Raw genomic sequence first — 27,396 nt, 5'->3', positions numbered from 1 at the left:
ATTAGCATTTGGATAAAGTATTGTGTCAGATGTTGGCCATATATTACCTGTTATACCCATTACTCTACTGTATATATTAGCAAGCTAATGCTAGCTACGCAACAGTTATATCTGGCAGTGCCAGGGAGCTGCGTTTTTCTGGATAAAAAGCACATACGTTAACATTTACATTTCTCAACTGATTTCATTGTGTCATTTTTATATTAAAAGGTTTATTTTTTTGTCTCCAGTTAGCTAGAATCTCGATAGCTAGGCTATAATAGCAGTGATACGCCTTATGATTATAACTTTATGATTGTTATGACAATAAATTATTTGACATACACTCCTCTCTCGAGTGTCTTGCTGCTAGTATAGCCTATTAACTAATTAACTGCGGATAACAAAAAGAAATGTAAACGTCGTAGTGCTTTTTATCCAGAAAAAACACAGTTCCCTGGTTTCTCTGTATTTGTTTACAGGCCAGTATTGCCCGATCCAATATGGCAGCGATATCCCAGACGTATCCCAGCAACGGGCGGAAGCGGCCAAAGCACCGTCTGTGTGTTGTGTTTATGGTTATCTCCAATTAGTTAACTCTAGGTTTAACTAATCTTAGTTGAACTTACAAATAGGTTCAACTGGCTCCTGTAACAATACAACTATGTTGTGTCAATCACTACTTGTCTAGACAAGGATGGCGATTTGAAAAAAAAAAGAAAAAATATGTAACATAATTGTTAATATTTTAGTGGCCGCCTGTATAGATGTTTTTATAGAGATTACAGCTAAAAGTTGGAGAATAACACAGGAAGAGAGTGTGGGTGAATATCCTGGATTAGAGAGAAACTCTTACCATGAGACATTAAATTGTCACAATAACACCAACTGCTGCAATAGGTACTCATTCAAACCCTCATTGAGAGATTGTGTTGAGTTCAGACAGAAAGGCACATCAGGATTATGTTTACATAATTTCATGTTTTATCTGTTATGTCTACATGCCTGTTAGTAACATCAGAGAATATTCATTTTACTATTCTCCTCATTGTTTGTTGTCTGAACAAAGTGCTTCTAATAATGTCCCTGTTAAATCAACTACAATTCTTACTTTTTTTTCTTGTTTCTCGTCTTCACTGATTCTCATCCTCTACTTCCTCTCTTTTAAAACCCAGTCTGTTCCTCCTCTCCCTCTCCTCATGTGTCTCTTTCTCCTTTCAAACGCTTCTTCCCATCATCTTTGTGTTTTGTGTAATCAGGAGTGTCTGGGTACGATCCCTCCTCCCTCCACAGCCTGGTTTCGGTCCTGTTCTGTTATCACTCTTTCATCCCACTCAAACAGGTTTCTACATAGAAGCATCTAAAGCCCTATTCAGACGGGATTAACATACAGGGGAAGGTGGGGAAGAAAATATTCACTGTGCTCCTCGGTAATTTAACTTTAAATTAGACGACACCAGAGGACATTGTAACCATCCGGAAATGACAGGATGTGGTCTGTAATAGACATTAAGCAGAACAGAGACCAAAGAGAAAGACTAAAGCTGCCCCAGGGGGCGCCAGAGAGGTGTCAGAAACACAGTGACTTCCACTTCTTGAAGGTATCATTTTCTCTACAGTCCATTCAGAATAAAGGTCCATATCTCCACTTAGAAATCATAGAAAAAGATGCTTCAGAACATGCCTGAGAATCACCATGTGTCTGTTTATCAAGTTCTCTTCAGTATCAAAGTCATTCAGTGATAGCAGTCTGTACATCCATGTTGCCCTACAATGGCAAAAGATCTCAACTCACCAAATGACTTTCAAGTTGTTTTATTGTTCAGCTAAATGAATTGAAATCAATGCAGAATGTTTGAAATGTATCAATTATTTGTGTTTTTAATGAGGAGGTCAAACTTGACCTTTGACCCTTTTTTGGAAGTTAAGGTACTCTGCCTTTGCATTGTCTGTATAATAATATGGGGTCCTGCCAAAACAAAATGCATTAACATACATTTGATCACTCACTCGGTTAACTGATCACTAAATAAAATCCGTATATGATAGTATGGATAACATCTACATAAAATCTAGTGAGCCTAGCGCAGGTATGCTAGCAGCTTTTAGTCAAGTAGTTAGCTTAAGCTAGCTAATAGCAATTTTTGCAGATTGCCTATTTATCTGTCTTTGTTGTAGCCATCAGATAAGAAAAATCTAATTTTTCACACAAAAGTCAAATAACACCTTGAGCTGAAGATAAAATAAAGAAAGTAGAAGGACCAGACGTAGGGGTTTCATTTAGATTACAGGAGGACCAGTGAGTGAGTTCACAGACACACAGGAGGTCCCTGTGGCTGCACAGGGTCAGACTTTAAAACCCCCTGGACCAAATCCACTGTTGACCCTGATAAAAGCTCCCTGTAGCGGGGTTAGCGGGTACAAAGAAATGCAGGTAAACATGAACTCACCTCATTTGTTCTTCACCTGGTACTGAAAACTGACTCTCAGACTGCCTGTGCATGTTAGCCTGTGAACACAAGTGGCTACGCTAGCATGTTAGCCTGAGAGCCTGGAAATAAAAACAACCACCAGTTGCATGCTAGCATTTTGTTAGCATGTAGCTACAGCCACTGCTAGTCACATTAGAGTTTCTCTGCGGTAGAGGTCTTCATGGGTCCAAACATTTGTGCCCAAACCCAGAAATGTACTATCCAGACCTGGGTCGGCCCTCGGGTCCTAGGGTTCGGGTGGGCCTGTGGAGACCTCTACTCTGAGGCATGAGATCTTTGTGTGTGTGTGTGTGTGAGTGTGAGTGTGTGTGTGTGTGTGTGTGTGTGTGTTTTTTCTAAAGCTCTGTACCTTGGTTCTGTCCCTCTGCTGTCCAGGGGATCCAGGTAACACCTGTCCACCTGTCTGTCCAACTTTACTGTCTGTCTGTGCATTCACTTTGTGTGTTTGTGTGTGTGTGCGTGCGTGTGTGTGCATGAGTGTACCACGCTGTTGGCATTACCACACACACTGTCCTTTCTGGAGTTATCATCCAGTAGTAGTACTGTTACTACTGTTACTTGCTGTTTTACTTTTTTCTCTTGCAGTACCTTTACCATTACTGATACCACTATTACCACTCTAGTACTGCTACAAATACAACAAACACGAGTACTATTGTGATTGTGTCACTCCTGCTACCGTAGGACCATTACTACATTTTATATTGTTACTTCTACTGCTAGCACTCACTTTACTTCAGCTACTATAGCTGTCATCACTACTGGCTGGTGTTAATGTTGCTACAGCTGCTAATACTGCTAACACTATACGGTTACTACTACTGTTACTACCACTGCTGCGACTAAAACTACTAATACAGTATCTACTTCTACTGAATATTATTTATAATATAGTTATATATTACTCCTGTTACTTCTTTTACTATTACTGTGACCTCTGTAAATATTACTATTTGTATTACTACTACTATAATTTAAACTATTACCATTGCTTGTACCATTACTATACCTTTACTGTTAGTTGCTTACTAGTACCACTACCAGTACTACTACTTCTTCTTTTGCTAGTACCCTGCTTGGTATTGCTAACGCTACTACTCCTGTTGTTACTAGTTACTACTAACTAGTCATTATTACTACCACTGACAACATTACGGCTGTGACTAAAACTGCTACTATTACAGTGTCTACCTCTACAGTGTAACTAGTTACTACTATTACTCATTTCACTACTACTACAATTGCTACTATGACTACCACTGTAACTATTACTACCATAAAACTTCAATCAGTAGCCTGGGCTTTTATTGGCTTCAACAACTGAACCCAACCTGCCTTTATTTGGAACAGGCCTTTAATTCCTTTTGTACAAAACTCTTGCTCAGCAAAGATGAAAAACACTATCAGATAGTTAATTAAACCAGTATGAATATTATTATTATTATTATTATTATTAAAAATTAGAATAACATATCAATTACATTCATTTGATCATTTGATACTTTGGTGCTCGTGGTTTCTGTAAAATGAACTAATGATTGAATTGTGGAGAATCAAACTGATCTAACAATGTGCAGCATATCCATATTCACAAAGTTTAAACATTTATATTTGTGTAAGAACTTGCTCAAGTGGATTTTTAAGAGGTTTTATACATCCAAAGACCTATGAAATCCAGACCAGACTTCTAATTGAGACCTGCCTTTATTTATCAAAATGTTTAGCCACACCCGTCCGGTAAGGGAGAGCTGTTTCTAACTGAAGTTTTACAGTACTTGTATTTAGCTTCTACTACTATTAACTCTACTGTGCCAGCTCTTACCAGTACAAATACTACTATTAATATCACTGCTTTGCATCTGATACTACTGCACTGCTGATGCTGTTAGGTCTAACTACTATTTTGACTACTAATGCTACTATTATTGCTGCAATACTACTACTACCACACTAGTGCTGCTATTATTATTTGTAGACCAGTGGGTTAGGGATTACGACAGAGGTCATAGGTCAGGTTATAAAGAACTAACTCTACTGTAATACTACCATTAATATTACTGCTTTATCCATGAAGTACCAGAAGCATCACAGCCCGCTGCAAGAAAACACCATCTGTCTATGGCACACCTGTCTGTCTCTATTGTCTCACATCTGTCCTACCTGCCTGTCTGCAGACTGACCATGCTGTCTCACTGATTGTCCTTCCACCTGTCTGCCTCTGCTGTGGGATGTGACTGTTTACCTTTGACTGGTTGACTGATTAATTGACTGATTAACCCTCCAGGCCTCCAGTGAGTCGAGCGGCACCGCAGCCAGAGAAACTCCAGAAGAACAACGTCTCCAAGAAAAAGAGACTGGTCGAGGTATGCCTGTCTCTCTGCCTGACTCTCTCTCAGTCTGCCTGTCCGTCCACCTGATTATCCGTCTCCTCTGTCTCCTCCTCCCGTAGGACCTGGTTTTGGATCATGTGTTCGGTTTTCGGGGCTTCGATTGTCGTAACAACCTGCACTACCTCAACGATGGCACCGACATCGTCTACCACACTGCCGCCACTGCCATCGTCCACAGTCTCAGCAACGGTAACCACGGCAACACCACGTCCTAATACACACTTTTGACCTTATGTGACTTGTAGAGAATTATCAGCTGAATGTGCAGCTCCCCTCGGTTTTACAGAGCTTTATAGTGAGTTTCAGCTTATTGTTAATCTGTCCAGCCACACCTCGACCATTTGGTACACACTTCACACTATCATAACGTTTTTTTCTGAAAACAGACAGAAAACTTCTGCTTGGCTTCACTTCACAGACTTAGAAGCTCTGTTCATTATATATACTGGTTACAACCTGTTCACACATTGGCAAAACAAAGTGATTAATATGTAAAATAATACATAAATGCTTATATAACCTTTAATTCACTGATGAAGTGTTGTCTAGACAAACACAGCTGCTGCAGTGGCAGTCGAACTTGTGATGCATTTATGTGTCTTCATCTGCTGCAGGAACTCAGAGTTTCTACCTGGAACACACTGATGACCTGCTCTCTTTGACTGTCAACCAGCACCCGAAGTATAAAAATATCATCGCCACTGGACAGATCGGTACACTGAGTCTCTGTGTGTGTGTTTCTGCATGGCCGTGTGTTTCTCTACTAACTCGTCTGTAGCTACTAAATGAGTCCTGCTTTTCTTTCCTCTGCTTCATGTTTAACCTGCTTGCTTTACTTTTTGTCCACCGACAGAATAGAAATAGACTGATAGCACGAACATGGAGGAAGCTTTTCCTCTTGAATAAGAAATACCACAATTTGGGCAAGGCAAAGGGACTGTATTGAAATTATGAGTCAGGAGGAGGTGTCAGCAAAGGTGCAGGGTTATGTACTTGTTCTCTGTCCGACTTTTTTCAGAGGGCAGGAGAGGGTCTTTTTACTTTTTCTTACCATCACCCATATTTCTATTTGATTTCAGCCTTCCCTTGTGAGCTTTGTTATACTGTATATAAAATAGAAACATCAGACAGATCTCCATGGGTAATAAATGTGCTTTTTGGCCACATTCTGCTTTATGTTCCTCATTAAAATTAGCAACCTGGTGCAATCATGTGATAATCTCTAGAAACAAATATCTGCATATGAAGGCTGAATCTGTAGACACAGGATTTTGGTGGCATTCTGGTTTCCATTTGTAGTCTCAGTAGTTTTGACCAATCCCGTTTGAGCGGGCTATCATATGATGACGATTTAGCTTTTTTTAGCCATTGCCCCCAGAGGCTAAATCGCTGTCACATGGTAGCTGTTGGGGTACGAGATTGCTCATGTAACATATATAATAGTTTTTAGGAATTCTTCATTCAAAAATCAATATTTCTTTTGTGATACTGGAGGGATCGTGGAGCAGAAAATCTAAAGTGTCCTCAGGGTAGAGCCAGAGGGAACGTCAGAGACTAGCTGGGGAACATAGCGGTGGAGACCAAAAACATAACTAAAAGAGAGCCATAATATTTGACTTCCATTCATCATGACAGAAACACGACTCCAAATGAATGCTAGTTAATGGTCCATAACTGCCAGATGTGTAAATAAGCAACTGTTTGTTAACAAGTTGAACATATCAACTTAAAAGGTGATATTTAATGTTGTGTTTACAGCTTGTTTCTCCTGAAAACAAGTGGATAAATAAATCAGTTACTGGAGGTATACGCCTCGCTAGTATCGCGGTTAACCCATATTATGTACATTAGCCTGATTTAAACAGCAAGAATCACCCATTAATATCTCTATTTACTGTCATGGCTGACGTAAGCCTGTTTAAAACAACTCATTACAGGTTTTTATCTGTTTTTTTTTAATGTTTTGTTTTTGTATGTGTGTGTTTTGGCTGGCCTCATTTGTCACCGTCGCTCTCACAACACGTCAGGTGACGTCAGTGAACTCCCAGGTAAAAACCAAGCCGCACCGCCTTTCCCTCCACAACAGACACCCTGACACCCAGAGACAACCTGCAGGCTGTCCATCAGGACTTTTAGGAGCGGGACAACATAAAATAAAACATCCGGCCATGTTATAACATCAAGCTGTTTTATCAGCATGAGTCAGAAAATGTGGCTGCTGCAAAGAACTGATTCAGACAGCACACATTTTCTGTGATTTAACCAAACTGATGTTTTGTATGGTTCGATTTCCAAATCATCCATGAAGATTTTAGATTGATTTCCTTCCCTCCAGGCAGCTGTGGTTCCAGTTCAGGTCGAGGAAAATCAACAGACATCATCATCATGCTCATTTACGATTCAAAACTGTATTTTTTGTTCGTCCGGACTGTAGGACATTTTTCCTTGTTGGTGCTCGTGTAAAAATCTAAAAATTCATTTATATCTACAGGAGGATGTTACAGTCATTCACTTATTCATCTGAAAGTTTTTATAAATAATGCCCGAAGCAAACAAATTCACACGATCCTCATCACAGCCCCAGCCCAGCCCCTATTGTTTGTGTTGATATCGGCAGAATGAAATCAACTGAAGCATGCCTGGGGGAAAAAAGGAAATTAATCTAAAAACTGCTTTGATGACGATGCCATCAGTGCTTCCAACATTGAAGCACCTCAGTACTTTATGCTGATGTCGTTCTGGTTCTCAGGGTGTTTGTAGGCTGCATTGATCCCTCTAACTGCTCTGTTGTGGTCTATAAACTTTTTGTGACATAACCCAACCTTGATTTATATCCTCTTTCTCTCTCTCTCTCTGAATGTCTCCTAATCTTCATGTAGGCACCACTCCTTCGATCCACATATGGGACGCGATGAGTAAACAGACTCTGTCCATCCTTCGCTGTCCTCACACTAAAGGCGTCGGCTACGTTAACTTCAGCGCCACGGGGAAGCTGCTGCTGTCTGTCGGGGTGGAACCTGAACACACCATCACTGTGTGGCGCTGGCAGGAAGGTCAGACTGACATCTTATCAATAACCATGAAAATGCACCCACAGTAATACCAAAAAACGGCTGTTTAGCTGTTATTAATAGCTACAACTTAAGTATAACTAAAACCATAAATTGTGGGAGCTCCACCCCTCCAGCAAATAATAACAGGCAGCAGAGAGAATCATGTGGTCATAGCTACAGTGTGTGTGAGGCGGGAGGTAACACAATAGCAGGAGCACAGCAGCTTACCAGCCATGAGCAGCTGCTGTCAGTCTCTCTGTGTCCGTGCTGCAAACACACACAGTCTGCCAGAGCTTTGACACTAGAAGAACATTTACAGCCGTTTCTAAAAGGTTCTCTGTGGTACCTGTGTTGTAACGTTAGCTAAGATAGTGGCTAATACTGTGTCTCAACTTGAATACTTCCATACTTACACTAACTATTTTGAGTACATAAATGTGTTCACGCTTTCGAAGTGGGCAAGATGCAGTGCACTGCAAGTACCCTGATAGTGCACACGTAAAGCAAAATGTTGAGTGTGGAACGCTGGACACTGACCACGAACATTTACTGCGTAGACAGTGAAAATTCCACCTTGCATGAAATGGGGGACACACAGGCAATAAAAAGTAGAAGCTGGTTCATTTTTTGATTAACATCATGAAGAAATCCAGTGGGAAAAAACCAGTACGTAGGGTTAATTTTTTAGCAAAATATGTAGCATTCAAATACCTATTGCTAAAATGTCCAGATTTAGACCTGAATCAGTCAACAACACTAGCAAATACCCATATACAGAGGCTTTTGGGTTTATCTTCCATGTGTTGGCCCAGGTCAGATATTATTAACAATTTTATAAACTAATGCCGACATTGAGTTACTAATTCAATTACTGATTATTTGTATATTTTCAGGCTGAGGAAAGCTTACATTTAAAGATTTTTTTGCTCCACTGACTGAGCTGACCAATACTCAGATAATGTTGGTCACATACCGATTACCGCCACAAAATATTGATGCGTGTGTCACACTAATTTAGGCTTTCTTTTGGCAATAAACACAGCATGAGGTCAAACAAAGCACAGCTGATAGAGTGTGTAAATGGTGTAAGAATAGTCATTTAGATTAGACCAGGACCGAATACTGAAGGTGTCTCCACTGCAGGGTCCAAGGTGTGCAGTAAAGCAGGACACCCGGACCGGATCTTCGTGGTGGAGTTTCGTCCAGACTCTGACTCCCAGTTCGTGTCGGTGGGAATCAAACACGTGAAGTTCTGGACACTAGCCGGCGGCTCTCTGATGTACAAGAAGGGAGTGGTGGGAACGGTGGAGGACGGCAGGATGCAGACGATGCTGTCTGTCGCCTTCGGTGCTGTAAGTTCACTGCGGACTTATTGTTGTTGTTTGTAAAATCTGATATCCTGAGGTCTTATCACCTGATACAGGAAACTACTCGGACTAAGATCCGCCATAAAACAGGTTTTACTCATAACTTCTGTGTACAGTGTACAATGTCCAATCTCAATGAAACTTCACGTTTGTTTAAGAGTCCCGCCTTGAACACGTCTACATGACAATATTAAGATATAGTGATAGCGCCACCTACTGCCAACAGGAAGTAAGCGCTGCATGGCGATTTTGATCTTGCGTGACATTTTCATGTTGTGGTCCACACATTATAAGCTGGTGCATCACACGGCCGCAGGACACCCTGACACACACAGACTGCAAATATTTGTTGGTATTTTTACTGTAATTACAACATTATGAACTAATAATATTGATTACAACATAATGATTTTTAAAATGTTCTTTACCTCAAATTGTAATATTATCCAGATATTAATTTGTAGATATACATGACATTAAATGATGTAGGAATATTTTATACCCATCATCGTGACAAGCTAATTAATGCATTTCTTCTTTGATTCTATGTAAATGTTACATGTGAGGAATGTAGACCTCATAACATGATTATTTTATTCTTAAGTCATCAATTTATCCATTTAAAAGCTATACTATAATATACGATTGTTTTAGAAGTGCAATAATAAGTTCAATTGCTTAGTAACTGCGCAATAGAAAGAAACCAGTGCTATCAAAATTAGTCACAGCATTACTTTACATTTAGTTGTTTAACAGTATCTGAACCAAAGAACAGAACACAGACAGAGTGAATGGAAGTTTCACAGTTGATTTAGTTTAACCTAATTGTGGAGATAGTGGATTGTTCCAAAAGTCATTCAGAGTCAGCTGGGCTCCTGACAGGCAGAATTCAGGAAGAAACCCTGAAACAGAGACACAGGTACAAAAGACAATGAGGAATTATCAACAATGTAAGTTTAGTAACTGAATAAGCTCTCAAAGACTTGAGTGACAAAACAAGGTAGACATGCTGCAAAGTGTTGAATGGTGGATGATTCACAGGTGTGCAGACGATTGCAGCACGAGGGGCATTGGCCCAAAATCCAAACAGACACACACACAGAATAATAACACAGGAGACTGATGGGACGGGAAACTGTTAACAGTAGAAAACTATTGATTTGCAACAACTTATAAATGACAATTCTTAGAAACAATTAACTCAGTTAAAATCATATTTGCTTTCATGAAGATGTCAAAACAATTAGCAGGGCACCGCAGGGAATCGAACCCCATCCCAGTAAACCAGGAGTACAGTTACCGGAGCCTTTTGCTTTTTGACTCTACATGGAAGGCGAAGCAAAACCTGCATTATCAATAGCATTTGAAATAATGTCATAATTGTACATTACTTTATTTCTAAATGTGGATAATTATTTAGTTCTGTTTGCAATATTTTTTGTAAAAACTGCTATAAGCAAAATGTTTAAGAATATGTTATCTTAAATGCTATTGTAATGCAGGAAAAAGAAACCTTTTGGGATACAGAGAAACACACATATTCAGAGGAAAAATGTATATTATCTGTTTTTATATTACATAGTATTATATAGCTGTTCAAAGTCCTAGATGTAAAAGAACAAACAATCCCCTTGTGGTCACTGAAATATGTGACCAAACACTCATATTGTGATGTTTTCACATACACATGATCAATTAATGTGCCTTTCTCAGTTGTTGGTTGTGTTCCAGTTTGGACAAACCCTGTGTCATAAACTTGCAGATTGTGAAAGAATTTAAAATATTATCATTAAAGTCTCCCATGACAGCCATTGTGTTACTTTGCAGATCCAACCAATCAAGTAATTTACCTCAATTTAGTTTGACCAAAGTCATGGGATAAGATGGTGGTCGATAAATAACTGCTATCAATAAATTGTGTGCAGTGCAGTTGTAAACCAAACATTCTAAATTTACATTTGGTGTTTGGAGAACATTATATGTCAGATCTTCTGCACTGTACATGCCAACACCACCATGTTGTTGGCCTTGTATTTCTCCCAATGTTGGGTTGCTGCTACTGCAAGATAAACTTCATGGATGATTATGAAAATTATAACCATCTATCTTAAAGCGTCAAGTGGGGAACCTGCAGGCAGACATGTTTTTGTAACAGCAATACAGTTAAGCTGCAAATGCTGTGTACACAATGCCAAATCTGATACATGATTAATTAAATTTTGGACATTCATGATAAACACATTAAAGGTTTGTGTAGTGAATTTGTGCCTTGTCATATTTTTGACCAAGAAGGGAGGCATGTTTTCAATTGCATCCTTAATACTATCCTTACAATATATAGCTTTCTGTTCATAATCTGTAACAACCAAACCTGACAAACTCCTAACCCGACTTAAAGCCATGCAAGTCTGTCCAGGTGCAAATATTCTTTTAATGGATAACAGCTTTGTCCACAGTAAGACCTTGTTCCTCATGTACTGTACAAGCCTACACAAGTTTAACAGGAAATTGACAACACATTCCAACTTTATTTGTGACCCTTTCCTCCTCAGGTTCAATTCCTGTGGAACCCATGTCAACCACTACAGTATTTGCACAGCATTTCCTCCTCTGTGCGCCAACTTCAGGGTCATCAAATTTAAAATAAACCATGCGAGGAAGCTTAAGAGTGTCTGGATAAACTCTGTTACAATGCCACACACGCAGTTAACCAAACCATCATCTACATCTATATTTTTAAGTAACACGATGGGGGCATCCTTCCCCAAAAGCAGCACCTCATCTAAACATGTATTATATGTCCTACTATGCTGTCTCTTCATCAGCTCAAGCTTGCCTGTTTTCTTGCTATTAACAAAATCTTGAGCTAACTATTGTAATGTGCATCCTCGTTGGTGCTCAGACTGGTCCCAGCCTCTTGGCACACGACCCAACCAATTCCGAGAGACAGCGCCCTAAAAGAAAAATTATTCCACCCTGCTCTCCCTAATAACTGAATATTACTTATGAAACCAGAGCCACGGTCACATCTGGGTGCCTTCAACCTTGAAGATAACCACTCTACCTCCCCCAGCCAGGTGTTTGCAGCTAGATGAGACTGTCTCTGTGCTTCTTATCTTTGTGCATTAGCTTTGAGAAATGCAGGCTTCCACATCTGTGTGTATTATAATAAACTGAAATGACTAATACCTAACATTTGTAGCAAAAATGTGTACAGCTGAGCCGACTTCAGTCGCACAATGTTTTAATATATCTATATCACCATCTAACATTGGCATACCCTTTGAATGTGTTCTAACCCTGTTCAGCAACTCTGCAAACACAAGATCTTTTTGACGAACTATAGTTTTTAATTCCACTATCTTAAATAAGTTAGCCCACAAATCACAACCTATATCGTCTACATACAGTGGTTCCCTTCAACGGGAGACAACTGGAAAAAATCTCTTACTGCAATCACACTAACATTTCCAAACGGGGAATAGCCACCACATTGCCCAATTTGCCGTAATCTTCCATGGATCCAACCAATCCAACTTTATTTGTTAAGCACTAGAGCTTAAAAACAACCAAATTGACCAAAGTTTACAGGAAATAATAACATATAAAGATGTTGGAGATCTCAATTATCAAAATCTGCAAGCTACTGTATTTAGCACGTAAAGAATTAAGCTTTTTTTCCACCCAAAAAGGTGTGCAAGATAGGCGTTAATCTTTATCAATGCTAAATGCACGGTGAGTAGTAGCTGCATGTAAATTGCATGCAGCTATCCCTGTCGGATGACGAGACAGTCAACAGCCTCATAGCCTCATACTGAATAGCCTTTATCAAGTGGCTCTTACCTGTCCCCGCCCCACCTGTAACAAACACATGTAATGGGTCTGGGTTCCCCCCCCCCCATTACCTTATCTAAACACCACTGTCTAACCTGATAAAAAAATATATACATCTGTGTCTCATTTAGAGATCCAATGCCAGACTGTCACTTCTGCAACTTGCTCCCTACTAACAGCTAAATCCAGTATATTTTCTATGTGCTCATACACTGTTTTTCCATTTCTAATCAAGTCTATGCACTCTAAACGTTCCAATTCTTGCTCTGGGCAAAGCTGGCACCAGGCATCTTCAACAACACCATCACTATCAATTTCATTTTGGATATTATCCAACACTTTGGCATCAATCTCAAATTTGTCTCTATTTAAATCAACTACTGTCTTCACTAAGCTGACACAACCATGGTTGTAAAACTGCTCATAAGTCTCAAAACCTTCTGGTTTGAGCTGAGCATCTTCATGGTACGGCATAACTGCAAAATACTCTGATAGAACAGTTCCGGGTTCTTTGTTTCAGAAAAGCGCACATAACGAACCACTGCAGGTTGCGTACGTGTTCTTTTCAAAATGAAACGTCAATTTTTGGTTAACAGAATTCTATTAACAGAGGTTTGCTTTTTACATAGAATCCGATACTCCGAAGCAAATGTTGCTATACACATTTGATTAAAAGTTACATCTCTTGGCCTATTCTTGTACCTATCAACATAACTAGTCATCCACATATCTTCAGTTGTAAGATCATGTGATGCCTTTTGTTATAACACACTTAAAGGCAGACTCATTTTAACATTGTCCCCTACAGGCACAAGTGTGACCTTCCTGAAACATTCTTTAAACGCATACTTGTTAATTTATACACTGACACTACATTTTTCAGTGCATCTTTAGCACTAACATTACCTCCCGTCTCTCTTTCTGCTTTAGAAATCTAGGAAATAATATAAACTACACATGCATAGGCATCAACAACGTACTGGATATCAATATTAGTATTCCAGCACTTCAATAGTGGTTTGCTATATTGATTTATCCAAACTTCATTAGCCTGCCTTTTCAAAACAACCTCAGTCTTCCTACCAATGCAATTATACACCATTTCAAAAAGTGTTTGATTTACACCCACATGTCTAAACAATTGTTCTACAGTGTCAAAGCTAGCATTGTCATCTGAAAGCCTTATTAATGTCAAAAAGAATGTTCACTGCAAGCTCTTTTTTCATTTTGTCAGATTCTCTCCCCCACCCCCCTTTAATCTTATTTGATTAATCTACCTTACACTCTCATTTTCTTCACTATCAATGTGAGAAATGTCATAGCTGATGCCGGCCTTGGAAAATTGAAACATACAGTATTATTCTTTACAAGATTTTGAATGTCGCTTTGAACTAACGTGACAATGTCAAGCGATGCTCTCTTCTGTCATGATACGTACTACATCCCTGTGAAAACACTGGGAAGCATTTTGCTTCGTTTGTAATATCTGACAGCAATTTCACAGGACTTTTACCTTCTGCTGGCACTAAATTCAGTATATCATCAAAATAGTGATCCAGTGCTTCCTGGCCACCTTTCGGTAATGCTAATATCTTCATGGTATGTGTAATGCTAGTCAATGTTGCTCTAAGCTATTTAAACAAGCCAATTCAGGTGGAATGGGATGAACTGCCAAATGGTTTAATGTACATTCAGGTGGCATTGTACCTCCTACTAATTTTACAATGACAACTGTGACAGATCCACAAATTACCTCTAGCTGTATTTAACCACTGACATGGCATTACTCCTATCTTATTATAATCAGCTCTTTCACAAGTTTTAACCTGATGTCTAAAAAGCTGTCTATGGCAAACACAACAAACAAAATCTGGCCCAAAACCTGCTCCATTACAAAATCAAACTGCTGTGAGTTCTTCTATTTGCTACAACCTTATTTTATTACTTGCTGACACACGTTTATTCTCAGGATTTCCATGATACTTTGCTCTACTCATTTCCCTAACTTTATGACCATGCAAAGTATTGTTGATATTTACGTTTACTAATTTCCCTAACTTCTTGACTATGCGAAGGATCGTTACGATATTTCAATTTACTCATTCCCTTACGTTTCTGCCTATCCAACAGGTCTTGATATTTAAGTATCATTTGGAAGTACTGCTTCCTTTTCAAATACTTACTGATATTTGCAGTACTATGTGTCTGTACTTTTGAATTCCTTGCAGATGAATTACTGACTTTAGACAAATCAATGCAAACCTGCTTTGATTTGATTAAACTTAAATGTACTACACTCCTTTTCGGTGACATCATTCTCAATTACCACAACGTCTGCAACCACAAAACTTGAAGTTGCAACTGTATTCAAACTGTCTACACAAACATTTTTGGCTCTACTGTGCTGCCTAAGGTTGTACCCTCTGGAAGAAGACACATCTACTTTGCAGTAACTATAGCAACACTGCATGTTCGGCTGCTGAACACAAACTACTGTCATAATGGTTACCATTACAATTTTCCAAATAAATTCCTTGATTTGACAACGGCCTGTACTTACAGCTCTATTTAAGCCAGCGACAATCACAGTATGCTAATATGCTTACTCCAAAAAAAATCTGCTGCTGCTTGAATCTCTACTTCAGTGGCCCAGCTACAGTCATTGGCCATTTTTGACACGGTGAGATATTCCTCCATTGAAGAATACTCAGATCTAAAAATACCACCATTATCTTTCAAATGCTTAACTACAGCAAGTCTAATTTTCCTGTGATACTTCTGTGTACCACACACAGCCTGACTAACTGCTCTAAAGAAACACAACTTCACCACAAAGCGGTTTAAACTGGAGTCCTTTACTCGTAACATCACCTACAAAAACATCTGATTTCACTGCAGCAAAATCACTGCTTTTTAACTTCTTTGATGAAGACACTCCTTGAAATTCTCATTTCCAACTGGACATCTGTGGATTACACAAACACCAGCAATCTCAAACAGTTTGGGAGGTTTTAATACTGTTGCAAATTTGCAGATGTGATCAAATACATCTACGCAAGTGAAATACACAACACTCTTCCCTTTACCATCTACACTGCGTGCATGCGAATCAACCACAGCAAAACGGCCACCTTGACCAATGATTGCACATGTATTTTCACGCAATGTCAGAAAACGTGTCATATTTAATAGATACCTTTTCTAATCCAGTCCTAAGACTTGTGTATACACCAGCATCAATCAGATCACCTGCCACTACATCAATATTTCCTGAAACAAAATCCTCATACTCAACATCATATGTCTGGCCATCAATAACAGACTGTTGGGGCAAATCTGGAACACAAAGCAGTTCAGAATCCTCACTGGTTGTCTCGCAACACATTGTAAAGCGTATTACCTAAAACAACAACAACCTTTTAATGGAGTGTTTTGCTACCAAACTGATTGCCATGCACTGAACTCCACCGTGTTAAAACCAAGGATCCCCCTGATGGAAAGATCCCCTGACAGAACTTACATTACTCTGTACCCTAACTGAACTGCCACCCTCAACTACAGCTGCAGTTGCAACTGTGACATCAACATCTACATCTGTCTGCAATGTAGCACTGTCAATGTCAGGATCACCTAAACCTGCCTATACAGACATGCTGCTAATGGCATACCACTCTGCAAGCTGGTTATTCACCTGAAAGCTATGGATGTGTCCCCAAGACAACTGCTCTGACCGCACACCACACAGAAAACAAGAAACTAAAAAAATAAATAACAAGCCCAAATGAACTATGTTGCTAATACCTAAACAGGAAGACTCCACAGAAGCCAAAACATACCACACTAGAGGACCAAACAGTCACTTCTGCTAGCTCCTAACTGTCTACTCATGGCAACACCTGCTAACTGCAGGACCAAACTCCCCCTGAATGAAAACGATCAAATCAACCAAATCTTATCCAAAAATGCATCTCCCCAAACAAAGAATGTGCCAAATTTAACATATGCCTCAGCCAAAACCAATGTACTTGCAAACAAATAACCCTACATCAACCAGGGTGCCAAATAATGGCCACAAACAAATCAAGTTTGAAGCAACGAGCCATGACGGACAATGGGAGGGGAGGGGAGGGAAGGGGAGGGAGAGAGGGAGAGAGGGAGAGAGGGAGGGAGAGAGAGAGAGAGAGAGAGAGCACTGAGCTCCCAGAGGGTTTTTAAAGGCGCATGGCACACAGGCCTCAGGTGTGTCCAATTTGCTGACGACCCTCTGCCATGCCCAGTTCAAAAGTCTATGTAGCTCACCCAGCAGTCTCCCTCACTCTCTTGTTGATGGACAATTTAGCTCACTTTACATTATCTCTCTCTTCAACTAACTTAAAGACATAATAATTTAACCAGAGCATCCAGACAAGAGAGTATTTCCGTCAGTTCTGTTATTTTACCTGGAAAGTACAACAAATATTTCTTGATATGGAAATGTGATTATTAGGTTTTCACTCACGTAAAAACAGAGATGAGTATAATTCTGTAACCGGTAACTTTTTCTTCCTAAATGTGTGTTTGCAGAACAACTTAACGTTCACTGGAGCCATTAACGGGGACGTTTACGTGTGGCGGGATCACTACCTGCTGAGGGTGGTGGCCAAGGCTCACACCGGGCCAGTCTTCACCATGTACACCACGCTGAGAGACGGACTCATCGTCACCGGCGGGAAGGAAAGGCCGTGAGTAACAGCGGATTGTATCTCAAGTGACAATCTGTCAAACAACGGCTTCCAAACATCATAACATTAATTACTTTTATCATTGAGCTTAATACACTTCAAATTAATCAGTATGATAAGATGAGTTTGTCACATTTCAAAAGTCCCTCTGTATCTCTTTCCTTCTAACTCCAGCAATAAAACAATCTAATTTAATAAAATAAAAAACACTGTGTGTACACTGTGAAGGATGTCCATATGTTGTCATGGGTAAGCTGTGACTGTGCCCCACTATCCAGTGGCCTGCCACCTCCCTACGTAACAGTCACCTTTCATCCTTTAAAAAAATATGTAATTTTTATGCTTCCAGTAATGTTTCCTACAAATGAAACTGTCCCAAACTATCACATTTCAACCATTATAATACCCACGGGAACGTCCTTTGTGACATTAATGCCATAGGCCAGACCGTCTCCGTGCACCCAAGGCTTGGCTGAACGTGTACATATGTCATTTGTGTGGATAAAGTTAAAGATTTGACCATTACAGCGATTTAAAAAACAGGCATGTCTTCTTTTGTCAGAGTCCTATGTCCTATGGACTGCATTGAAAATGTGTCCAGTCTTATTATTTAGTGAATGCAATGTGCTTTTGAACATTTGTATTCTGATGATCTGCAGGACTAAGGAGGGTGGCGCGGTGAAGCTCTGGGATCAGGAGATGAAGCGCTGTCGAGCCTTCCAGCTGGAGACGGGACAGCAGGTGGAGTGTGTCCGATCCGTCTGCAGAGGCAAGGTGAGAACTTCAGATTTTTATCTTCAGCTCTCAGTCGTCATCCTCCCTCCGTCCTCCTCATCACCCCAGTCTTCTTCTTCCTCAGGGTAAGATCCTGGTGGGGACAAAGGACGGGGAGATCATCGAGGTCGGGGAGAAGAATGCTGCGTCTAACCTGCTGCTGGACAGTCACGCTCGGGGAGGAATCTGGGGTCTGACTGCTCATCCCACTAAAGATCTCTGCATCACCGCCAGCGACGACGCCACCATCCGACTGTGGGACCTCACTGATAAGGTACGCACACGCAGTTTAACATGTAGTTGCTGGAAGCATTAAAGATGCCAGCTATAAAGTTTCCTGAATTATCTTTTTTTCACTTGAACAGTATATTGTATTTTTCTTTTTGTTTTCTCTTTCTGTAGAAACTGTTGAACAAGGTGTGTGTCGGCCACGCAGCACGGTGTGTGAGCTACAGTGCAGATGGAGACATGCTGGCGGTGGGGATGAAGAACGGCGAGTTCCTCCTCCTCCTCGCCAACACACTAAAGATGTGGGCGAAGAAACGAGACCGCAGCGTCGCCATCCAGGACATCCGGTGGGAGAGATGCTATTGAAATACAACCGAATTTGGGCATTTCACAAATATAATACAATAACAATGAACCAAAAAAACAACAAATGTTTAAAAATACAATTGAGGTATTATCTAATTAAAAAAATTAACTGTGCTGCATACATTTCCAGAACAGAACTTTGAATGTTGGATAAGGTTAAAAATTCTTACTTACTTCTATGTGAGTGAACTGTGTGTGTGTGTATGTGTATGTGTATGTGTGTATATGTGCAGGTTCAGTCCGAACCGGCGACTGTTGGCAGTTGGTTCGGTGGAGAACACGGTGGATGTTTACGATGTGAGCGGAGGACCAAATCTGAACCGGCTGGTTTACTGCAGCGAAATCCCTGCTTTCATCCTGCAGCTTGACTTCTCTGCTGACAGCTGTTATATACAGGTATACACACACATACGGGCCACTGTGTACTAAAGGGACACTGCCGCCCAAACAAGTTTTTTCCTACATTAGAGGGGCACCCCTTGCTTCTTGCTCTACAAAGATGTGGTGAATGTCAAAAATATTGTTTCGAGCCATACAACACAATTTCCACTTGAAATACTGAATACACAAAACACAACTCAAAATGTAACAATCTGACAAAATGCTTAATTAAGAAGACAGTAGTAATTAGGTGCATAAGCCCCGCCCAGTCACTGCGTGACTAGACTGATGAACTTATATCATTTCACATGGCAAAAGTGGGTGGGGGTTCCAAACTAGTCATTTTAAAAAGTGAGTGGGACACGTCCCCCCCTCGTACAATTGCTCAGACGCGAAGTAACAGTGTGCTGACTTAGCAGGATACAATGTTAACCAGGAATGATTTAAGGTCAAAATTATTGGCTGAAGAGAAGTCACCTGATGAACAGTAAGGATGGTTACACAGCTTTTCTGATACAAATATGAATTATGGGGACCATCCGACTGCCAGCCAATCAGAACCCTGAATTTTTACACAAAACCGAATATTCATGAGCGGATGCACTACCATAGAATGTCCTCCAGGGGCACTGTCTCGATACCCACGTTTTACACAAATTCGGGTATATATGAATTATGGAGACAATTTTTAGAATTTGGAGAAATTTGGGATTTTAGCTTTCTAAGCTTATACGAACACTTATATACTGTCTGAATTATGAGGACACTAACCCTGTCCTCATAATACAAAATGTCCTTATAGTGTGGCGTGTATTCAGACAAAATGTCTCGCACACACACACACATATACACATACTGCTGACAGCTGTTATATACAGGTATACACACAAATATACATACATATATACACATATATATGTGGGATGGGATCCCCTCCTTGTTATAGGCCCCCTGGATATTCCACCTTTATAAATGATGAAAGGGGGGACATCCTCACCAGCCATTTTTAAGACAGGCCAGGATAGTATTGTGGTCCCCGGTGCCCTGCTCCTGTTGATAGGCATGTTAGGCATTTAGGCATTTGCTGAACAAAACTCAAGAGACACAGTGAGAGAGTATTTCCATCTGTGCTGACTGAGAGTTTGTGTTAAAGGAATTAAACCCCTGTCCCCAACAAAGGCAAGGGGAGTTCAGTGATTTAAGCAAATAAACACCCGGGCTATTATTAGAAGTTTATATAAATTTTATACACATACTGCTGACAGCTGTTATATACAAGAATGTGTGTGTGTGTGTGTGTGTGTGTGTGTGTGTGTGTGTGTGTGTGTGTGTGTGTGTGTGTGTGTGTGTGCGTGCATGAGCGCAGGTGTCTACAGGAGCTTATAAGCGGCAAGTGTTTGAGGTTCCTTCAGGGAAGTTGGTGAGCGACCAGACCATCATCGACAGAATCACCTGGGCAACCTGGACCAGGTAACACAAACACACACACACACACACACACACACACACACACAGTATTCAAAAAACTTAAAAATAAGAACAGTTTGCACAACTTGCCCTTTTTCTGGGTCTTGATTTATTGATCCATCAGATCGTGCTATCTGTCAGTCTCTCAGTCCTGTAAAAGCAAAACACTGTGAAGTAACTGAACTGTGTTCTGTTAGTAAGATAGTAAACTTCTAATTGGACCCAGACCCAGTGACTTCACTTTGTGTCTCTTCTCTTCCTCAGCGTCCTTGGAGATGAAGTTTTGGGGATTTGGCCGCGAAACGCAGACAAAGCTGAAGTCAACTGTGCGTGTGTGTCTCACGCCGGCCTGAACATCGTCACCGGTGACGACTTTGGATTGGTCAAACTGTTCGACTTCCCCTGCACAGAGAAGTTTGTGAGTCACTGACATTTTTTATGCCTCTGCGCTGACAGCCATTACCAGAGTTGTAGGATTCAGGGTTGAAGATGTGTGTGAAGCTTCCACATTTTGGAATCTGTAGCTTCTTTCCAGCAACATCCATATAGGAAGCACTGTAGCATGTAACTACCACAAGCTCATTGGTTTAGCTGATATTGAGCTGACAAAGCTAACTATCAGTCCTCTGTAAGTGAGGACAGTGTGTTTCTCACTGGATATTAGTCACTGGAATTATAGTGATAACTTTCATTTTGCCAAAAAATACGCTCCATACCTTTTATTAAATATCCTTCAAAGTCTTCACTATATATACCACGAGTCTGGACAGACATGGATGTAAACTGCATCTGGGTAAAATGATCATATATTGATTGTTTATTGAAGAGAAACTGAAGTATTTTTTCTGTCCGCAGGCCAAACACAAGCGCTACCTCGGCCACTCGGCTCACGTGACCAACATCCGCTTCTCCCACGAAGACAAATACGTGATCAGCACAGGAGGAGACGACTGCAGGTGAACTGATCACCGATCAATGACAGACGATGACCTGAAACACAGCTACAGTGTTATTTAGAGAGAGATTGCTTTGCTGTGTTCAGAACTGATTCCTCTCTCAAAAATAAAACACGATGGGCAACTGTTCTTCTTATGAAGCTTCTACTGACAAAACATTTAATCAGGAACAAACTCATTGGTGTTTATAAAGTGTTATCGATGACTTTCAGGCAGAAACTCTCGACTATGATTTTTTAAATCACCTTTTAAAAGCTCTTTACTTCACATGCATGGTGTCCTCATGTCAGCTGTAAGTCAGTTTCATATTAAGTATAAAGCTGCCTCAAAGCCAAAATATCTGAAAGTGATAATCACTCAAATATCCTCAATATCACCCCATTAGAGAACAGTTCAAGGTTTAAAATAATATTGAATCAGTTTATTAAAAAATAGCAGAAAACGATAAGAAATTAAACTATGATACAGTCTATTTATATGTAAAACTAGTAATATTGTACCAACTTGTTTATGTGCTTTTTTCATTCAAAGTCTATGTTTGCCTGAAAACCACTTCAAGTATTAATTCAATATTTTTTATTAGGAAAATATATGTCTACAGACACAATAAATGTGAAAGCCCGTCATTCTTCTCATCTCTATATGATATATAAATAAAGTTTAGTTCCTATAAATAAGATTACGGGTGCTGTGATGGCGACAGAAGCTGCAGCAGATACACAGTTCGGTGTCTGATGTTAAACTCTGTTAACATCTGTTTGTTTGTTGCAGTGTGTTTGTGTGGAAATGCCTCTAAACGCAGAGATTTCTGCCGCCTGGTGACGCTTTTATCCAAAGCGCCTTAACAGCACCACAAGTGGATCCAGAGGGAATCCGACCCACAACCCGAACGTCTTTGTTAGACAGCGAGTCTCCTGAAGAGATCACAAGCTGAAGATGGAAGAAGACTCGCTGCTGCGATGCAAAGCCGACTTCAGTGACGAGACGTTTACATTTTATTCTGGCTTTTTTTTTATTAACACATGAGGCACTTGATGATGAACCACGTGACCGTGAACAGGAACAAACCATCAAGATAGCTAAAGAACCATAAGAAGCATCAGCTTTTTCAAGGAAACATCAGTTGGCTTTTCTTAGTGTTTCTTTTTGTTTTGGTCCATTTGGATTCACAACTGTCCAGTGAGAAGCCAACGAGCTCAGAAACAAAGGCCATGTGACTCACTGCGACAGTGAAGGAGAGGATTAATTCGCTGTCATGTTGTTCTGCTCAGCTCTCTGAGTAAATCACTATCCATCAGAAGGCCTTGCTGCAGTTGGTTTGCCTCAGATGACAAACTGCACCTCCAGGTCATTCAGTGATCATGTGATCACCTGGAGTCACATCAGAAGTGTCAGAAACAAACAGAAAGAAGGTTCAATGTAACGACTTTTAAATGTTCGTAAAGAAAAAGCAGGAACTGTCTGAAAGAGCTCAGTGGTTCCTCCCGTCCAGGGGTCAGACGTATAAAACGTCTGGTGTATGAAGCCGTGCATACACATTATGTTTTATGAATCTCAATCACTGTGGAACTGCTTGTTTCACTCCATACGTGTACCTTAAATACATTTATACTGTGGTCTGGATGAATACTCTATTCTGATTGGCTGTCCATTAATTCCTGATGTGTGGAGGGAACTAGAAACATTTCCTGTTGCATAGTCGTATATATGATTCATCCTATTTACTGGAGTAGTGAACAATGTTTCCATTGCATTAGAACCTAATGGGATGGTAATTGCATTTGTTATGATGACATTACTTACGCCATGTTGAACCGCCATGTTTGTACGGTAGCCTAAAATTTTACAAACCAAACACTGGCTTGTTTGCGATCTGCATGCAATCTAGATTCCACTAAATCCCACACAATGCGTTTATTTATTTATGCGTTATAAATAATTACTTTCTAAACTTTAAATTAACTTTGATTCTTGTTTCTGTAGTCATAAAGTTTGAAGGGTGTCAAGACAGTGAAATCAAGTTTTCAGGAGCTTTAAACTTCAGAAATGGAACAGTTTAGTTTATAGCTCTCATATCTAATCACACTTTAAATAAAAGATCGATTAATCAATAAATTATCCCTCCAATGTTAATATAACCAATAACTGATTGAGAATAATTGAGATTTATTAATAATTAAATGCAAAATAATGGTACACGGATAATGTTTTATTATTAAGATTCTTTTTGGTTGCGTTTGCTCTTACGCATCGTTCATACATCTGACTCCTGGATTCAGAAGCTTTCTGACACATCTCCTAAAGATACTGATGCTGCATTCAGGTTACCATGGGAAAAAACAACATCCAAATGAAAAGTTGACATTGAGAGAATGTTTCATAGCAAACAAAAGCGAGGAAACCACGTAAAGGATAAACTGTAACAGCGGTTTATAACTGACCTGGTTAAACTGTTGTTCATACAAATCCTTAAGGACGTTCTGTACTGGGATCACTGGGAGGAGACACTGGTCTGGGAGAAAAGTTGATTTATAAAAGATCTGATGCAGTTTCATTATAGAAACCTCCTGAAGTTTGTCTGAAAGAAACTTGACATTTGATTTAAAATCACTTTTCATTTCCAAGAGCCTTTACTGTGTCTGTCGTTGGATATCATCACACTTAAGTGCCTTTCTGGATCTTTCTACCTGTGTTTGTTTTCTTTTGGGGGGAAAGGGATATTTCATAAGCTGTTTTTTTTTTATTTAATCCATAATTAAGGTTATTTTGTACTCTGTCTGGTGCTACACTGAGAATGTTCAAACTTATTCATCCAAAAGGAACAGGAAAAAAAACATTTTCTTTGCTGCTGCTTTTTGTTTTAAAGACATGACACATCCAAAGCATCGTGATCGTAAAACAACATGGGACATCTGAGGATGTTAGGAGGAGTATTTATGGAAATATTTAAATGTTATTTATGCCTAATCTACAGTGTGGATGACTTTTCTGTGTCTGAACTGTTGAATATTAACTGTTGTGAAAAGTGTCAAAAGAGTCTGTTTATATGAAGTTAAATAGAAGAAAAAAGTTCCAGAGGTCACACACCTGATTTGTTGACTCCTTCACCGTGGACACACACTGAAGTATTCACTGTAATCATTGTTTATGTGTCTGAAAAGAAAAAATAGTTTAACTGACACAACAAAAAATGCACATCAAATTAGAGTTTTATACTCAAAGCAGTGAGCTAACGGAGTCTAAATGTATCACAAATTGTAACGGAAATGTGAAGTAATGCCTGTTTCCATCCACTACCGTTCAAGATGAGCAGTAGGAGGCGCCAATTCTACAGTCAGATAAAAGGGCGCAACAAGATGACACAATTAAAAGCGCCAGTCGAACCTTACAGTGCAAAACGATGCAGAAAACAGGATGGAAGTATGACAGTGTGTTAAACATCCGCGATAATTGATGGATAGAAGAGCTATGAGGAGACTGTTGGAGCGATACACAGCTGATCAGTCAGGGCTACTTCAGAACTTATTCCGAAAAAAAATGTCCCATCTCATTAAGCGCATTAAAGAGCAACTACACCCCCATGTTCTGCTAGCTCCTTCCCTCCCAACTAATTACAAATATGCAGCAGAGAGAATCATATAGGGGCATGGCCATGTGACTACACAGTGTGTGATGCAGGAGGTAACACCGGCCAGAGTGACAGCTAAGCTACGTTTAGTAAGCCAGAAGTGACCGTCACTGGAAGCACATTCACAGCCATTTGTAAAGGTTTCCGTGGGATACTGGTGTTGTAAAGAGGCTAACTCTCTGGTGTCTATGGCAGAGTTTCAGGCTACCGCTACGTAGCAGGCCACAGTCTGTAGAGTCGAGACGTTGGTCTTTCATAAGCAGGGTTGGTTGGTGATGAAAGCTGCCACCACATGCACACCTGCCTGCAGATCAGCCAATAGCAAAATTCAATTGTAATAGCCGTGTTTCCACCAGTAGAGGGCGGTCACTATGCAATCTTATAGCAAAATATGTAGAATTCAAATGCTTTGCCCTAAAATGTCCAGATTTGGACCTAAATCGATGAACACTAGTAAATACCCATATACAGAGGTTTTCAGCAGAATATAGTTCTACTGGGGTTTAGTTACTCTTTAAGTCTTTTTCAAAAAAGACAAAAACCACCTCAAGTAACAGAATTTTGCCATTTCCACCAACCTTTTCCAATGCAACACTTCAAAAGTAGCAGAACAATATGTTGATAGGAACACGACTACTAATAAGATATAAGGTCAGGTGTCAAAATCAGAGCAGCAGAGTAGGTGTGAGAATATTAAACTTTAAACAGTTAACTTCACAGCAAAACAGAAAGTCACACTTGTCCCCTCTGGCCTGCCGTAGTTTAAAAAAGGATGTCTAAAAATGTTGATCTTGACGTTATAATCAGCGTTCAACACTTCTGTAATCTAGAAAAGAAAAAAGGTTTGACTATATTTTAACTGTGCTGTTGATTCAAATCTGATGTACAGGGTGTTTGTGCGGAGTGCATGTGTGGTGGGTTTCTCCACGACATCTGCAGATACTCAAAGAAAAAAAAAGAAATATAAAACAGAAGAAGCCAAGGAACGTCCACAGAAAAAGAGAAAAACAGTGCAGTTGTTGAAGATGTAAAATAGTGCACTGAGATCAGTTTTAGTTTGTAAATGTTTTTCTGTGTACAGGTTGTCAGATTGTGTAGCTTTTGTTTTCACATCATTTGTATCATACTGTACATGGAAATATAAATGATGCTCAGATGCATGAATTTATTTTTAAACCAAAACATGTTTATTGATGATTGATGAGATTTTATGCTGTGAATTAGGTTCACCGGTTGATTTTTATACCGAGCTGATTGTGATCAAAGTGTGTGAGTGTGTGTGTGTGTTTAAATGTACAAACAGATTAAATGAGACTCGTGCAAGAAAACTGGCTGTTTCTTCTTCTGTTTTTTGTAGCAAAAAGTTCTCTTTTGACACATTTCTTTACTTAGTTAATTACTTGTTAGGTTTCTGAAGATCCGTTGGGAGGCTCAGAGCGTGTTCGAAAGCAAACGTCCTGCCTGCTACATACCCAATCAGTATCTGCCTACTAAATGTACAAGTATGCCATTACCAGCTGACAGTTCACACTTAAGTATACTCAAGCAATACTTCCTCTCTGCATCACGACTGTCAATCATGACATCAGTCAATTGACGTCAACATAACTTCTTCCACTCAATGTAATATTTTCCAGTATTATTTTATGATCAAAATGTCTTTATACAGTACATTATATATGTGAGGTTTTTTCTGTCTCTTTCTTAACTGTACCTCAGTTAAGAAAGTCCCGAGTATCTCCTGCTTTACCTCTCCTTTT

At 39.8% G+C, this 27,396-nt stretch overlaps 1 protein-coding gene across 6 annotated transcripts in view; it reads left to right on the top strand.

Annotated features, from left to right (window-relative positions):
* LOC127350207 (echinoderm microtubule-associated protein-like 6) overlaps positions 1-26,964 on the top strand; it is a 96,670-nt gene extending 69,706 nt beyond the window's left edge. For 4 of the 6 annotated variants that reach the window (XM_051376619.1, XM_051376611.1, XM_051376593.1 and 1 more), the window contains 15 exons: positions 4,756-4,834; positions 4,921-5,050; positions 5,476-5,574; positions 6,889-6,909; positions 7,741-7,914; positions 9,058-9,266; positions 17,679-17,836; positions 18,496-18,610; positions 18,696-18,884; positions 19,013-19,185; positions 19,438-19,600; positions 20,952-21,055; positions 21,317-21,470; positions 21,908-22,008; positions 22,780-26,964. In XM_051376619.1, the coding sequence (XP_051232579.1) occupies positions 4,756-4,834; positions 4,921-5,050; positions 5,476-5,574; positions 6,889-6,909; positions 7,741-7,914; positions 9,058-9,266; positions 17,679-17,836; positions 18,496-18,610; positions 18,696-18,884; positions 19,013-19,185; positions 19,438-19,600; positions 20,952-21,055; positions 21,317-21,470; positions 21,908-22,008; positions 22,780-22,804 (1,894 nt within the window). In that variant the 3' untranslated portion in view covers positions 22,805-26,964. The remainder of the gene's footprint in view (positions 1-4,755; positions 4,835-4,920; positions 5,051-5,475; positions 5,575-6,888; positions 6,910-7,740; positions 7,915-9,057; positions 9,267-17,678; positions 17,837-18,495; positions 18,611-18,695; positions 18,885-19,012; positions 19,186-19,437; positions 19,601-20,951; positions 21,056-21,316; positions 21,471-21,907; positions 22,009-22,779) is intronic. The other 2 variants (XM_051376628.1, XM_051376603.1) reach the window with 1 other exon arrangement.
* Positions 26,965-27,396: the final 432 nt, after the last annotated feature.

Source organism: Dicentrarchus labrax, unplaced genomic scaffold (genome assembly GCF_905237075.1).
Source record: "Dicentrarchus labrax unplaced genomic scaffold, dlabrax2021, whole genome shotgun sequence".
Taxonomy (NCBI): Eukaryota; Metazoa; Chordata; class Actinopteri; family Moronidae; genus Dicentrarchus; species Dicentrarchus labrax.
Note: the sequence above shows the minus strand (reverse complement) of the source record. Positions and strands in the feature narration are given on the sequence as shown.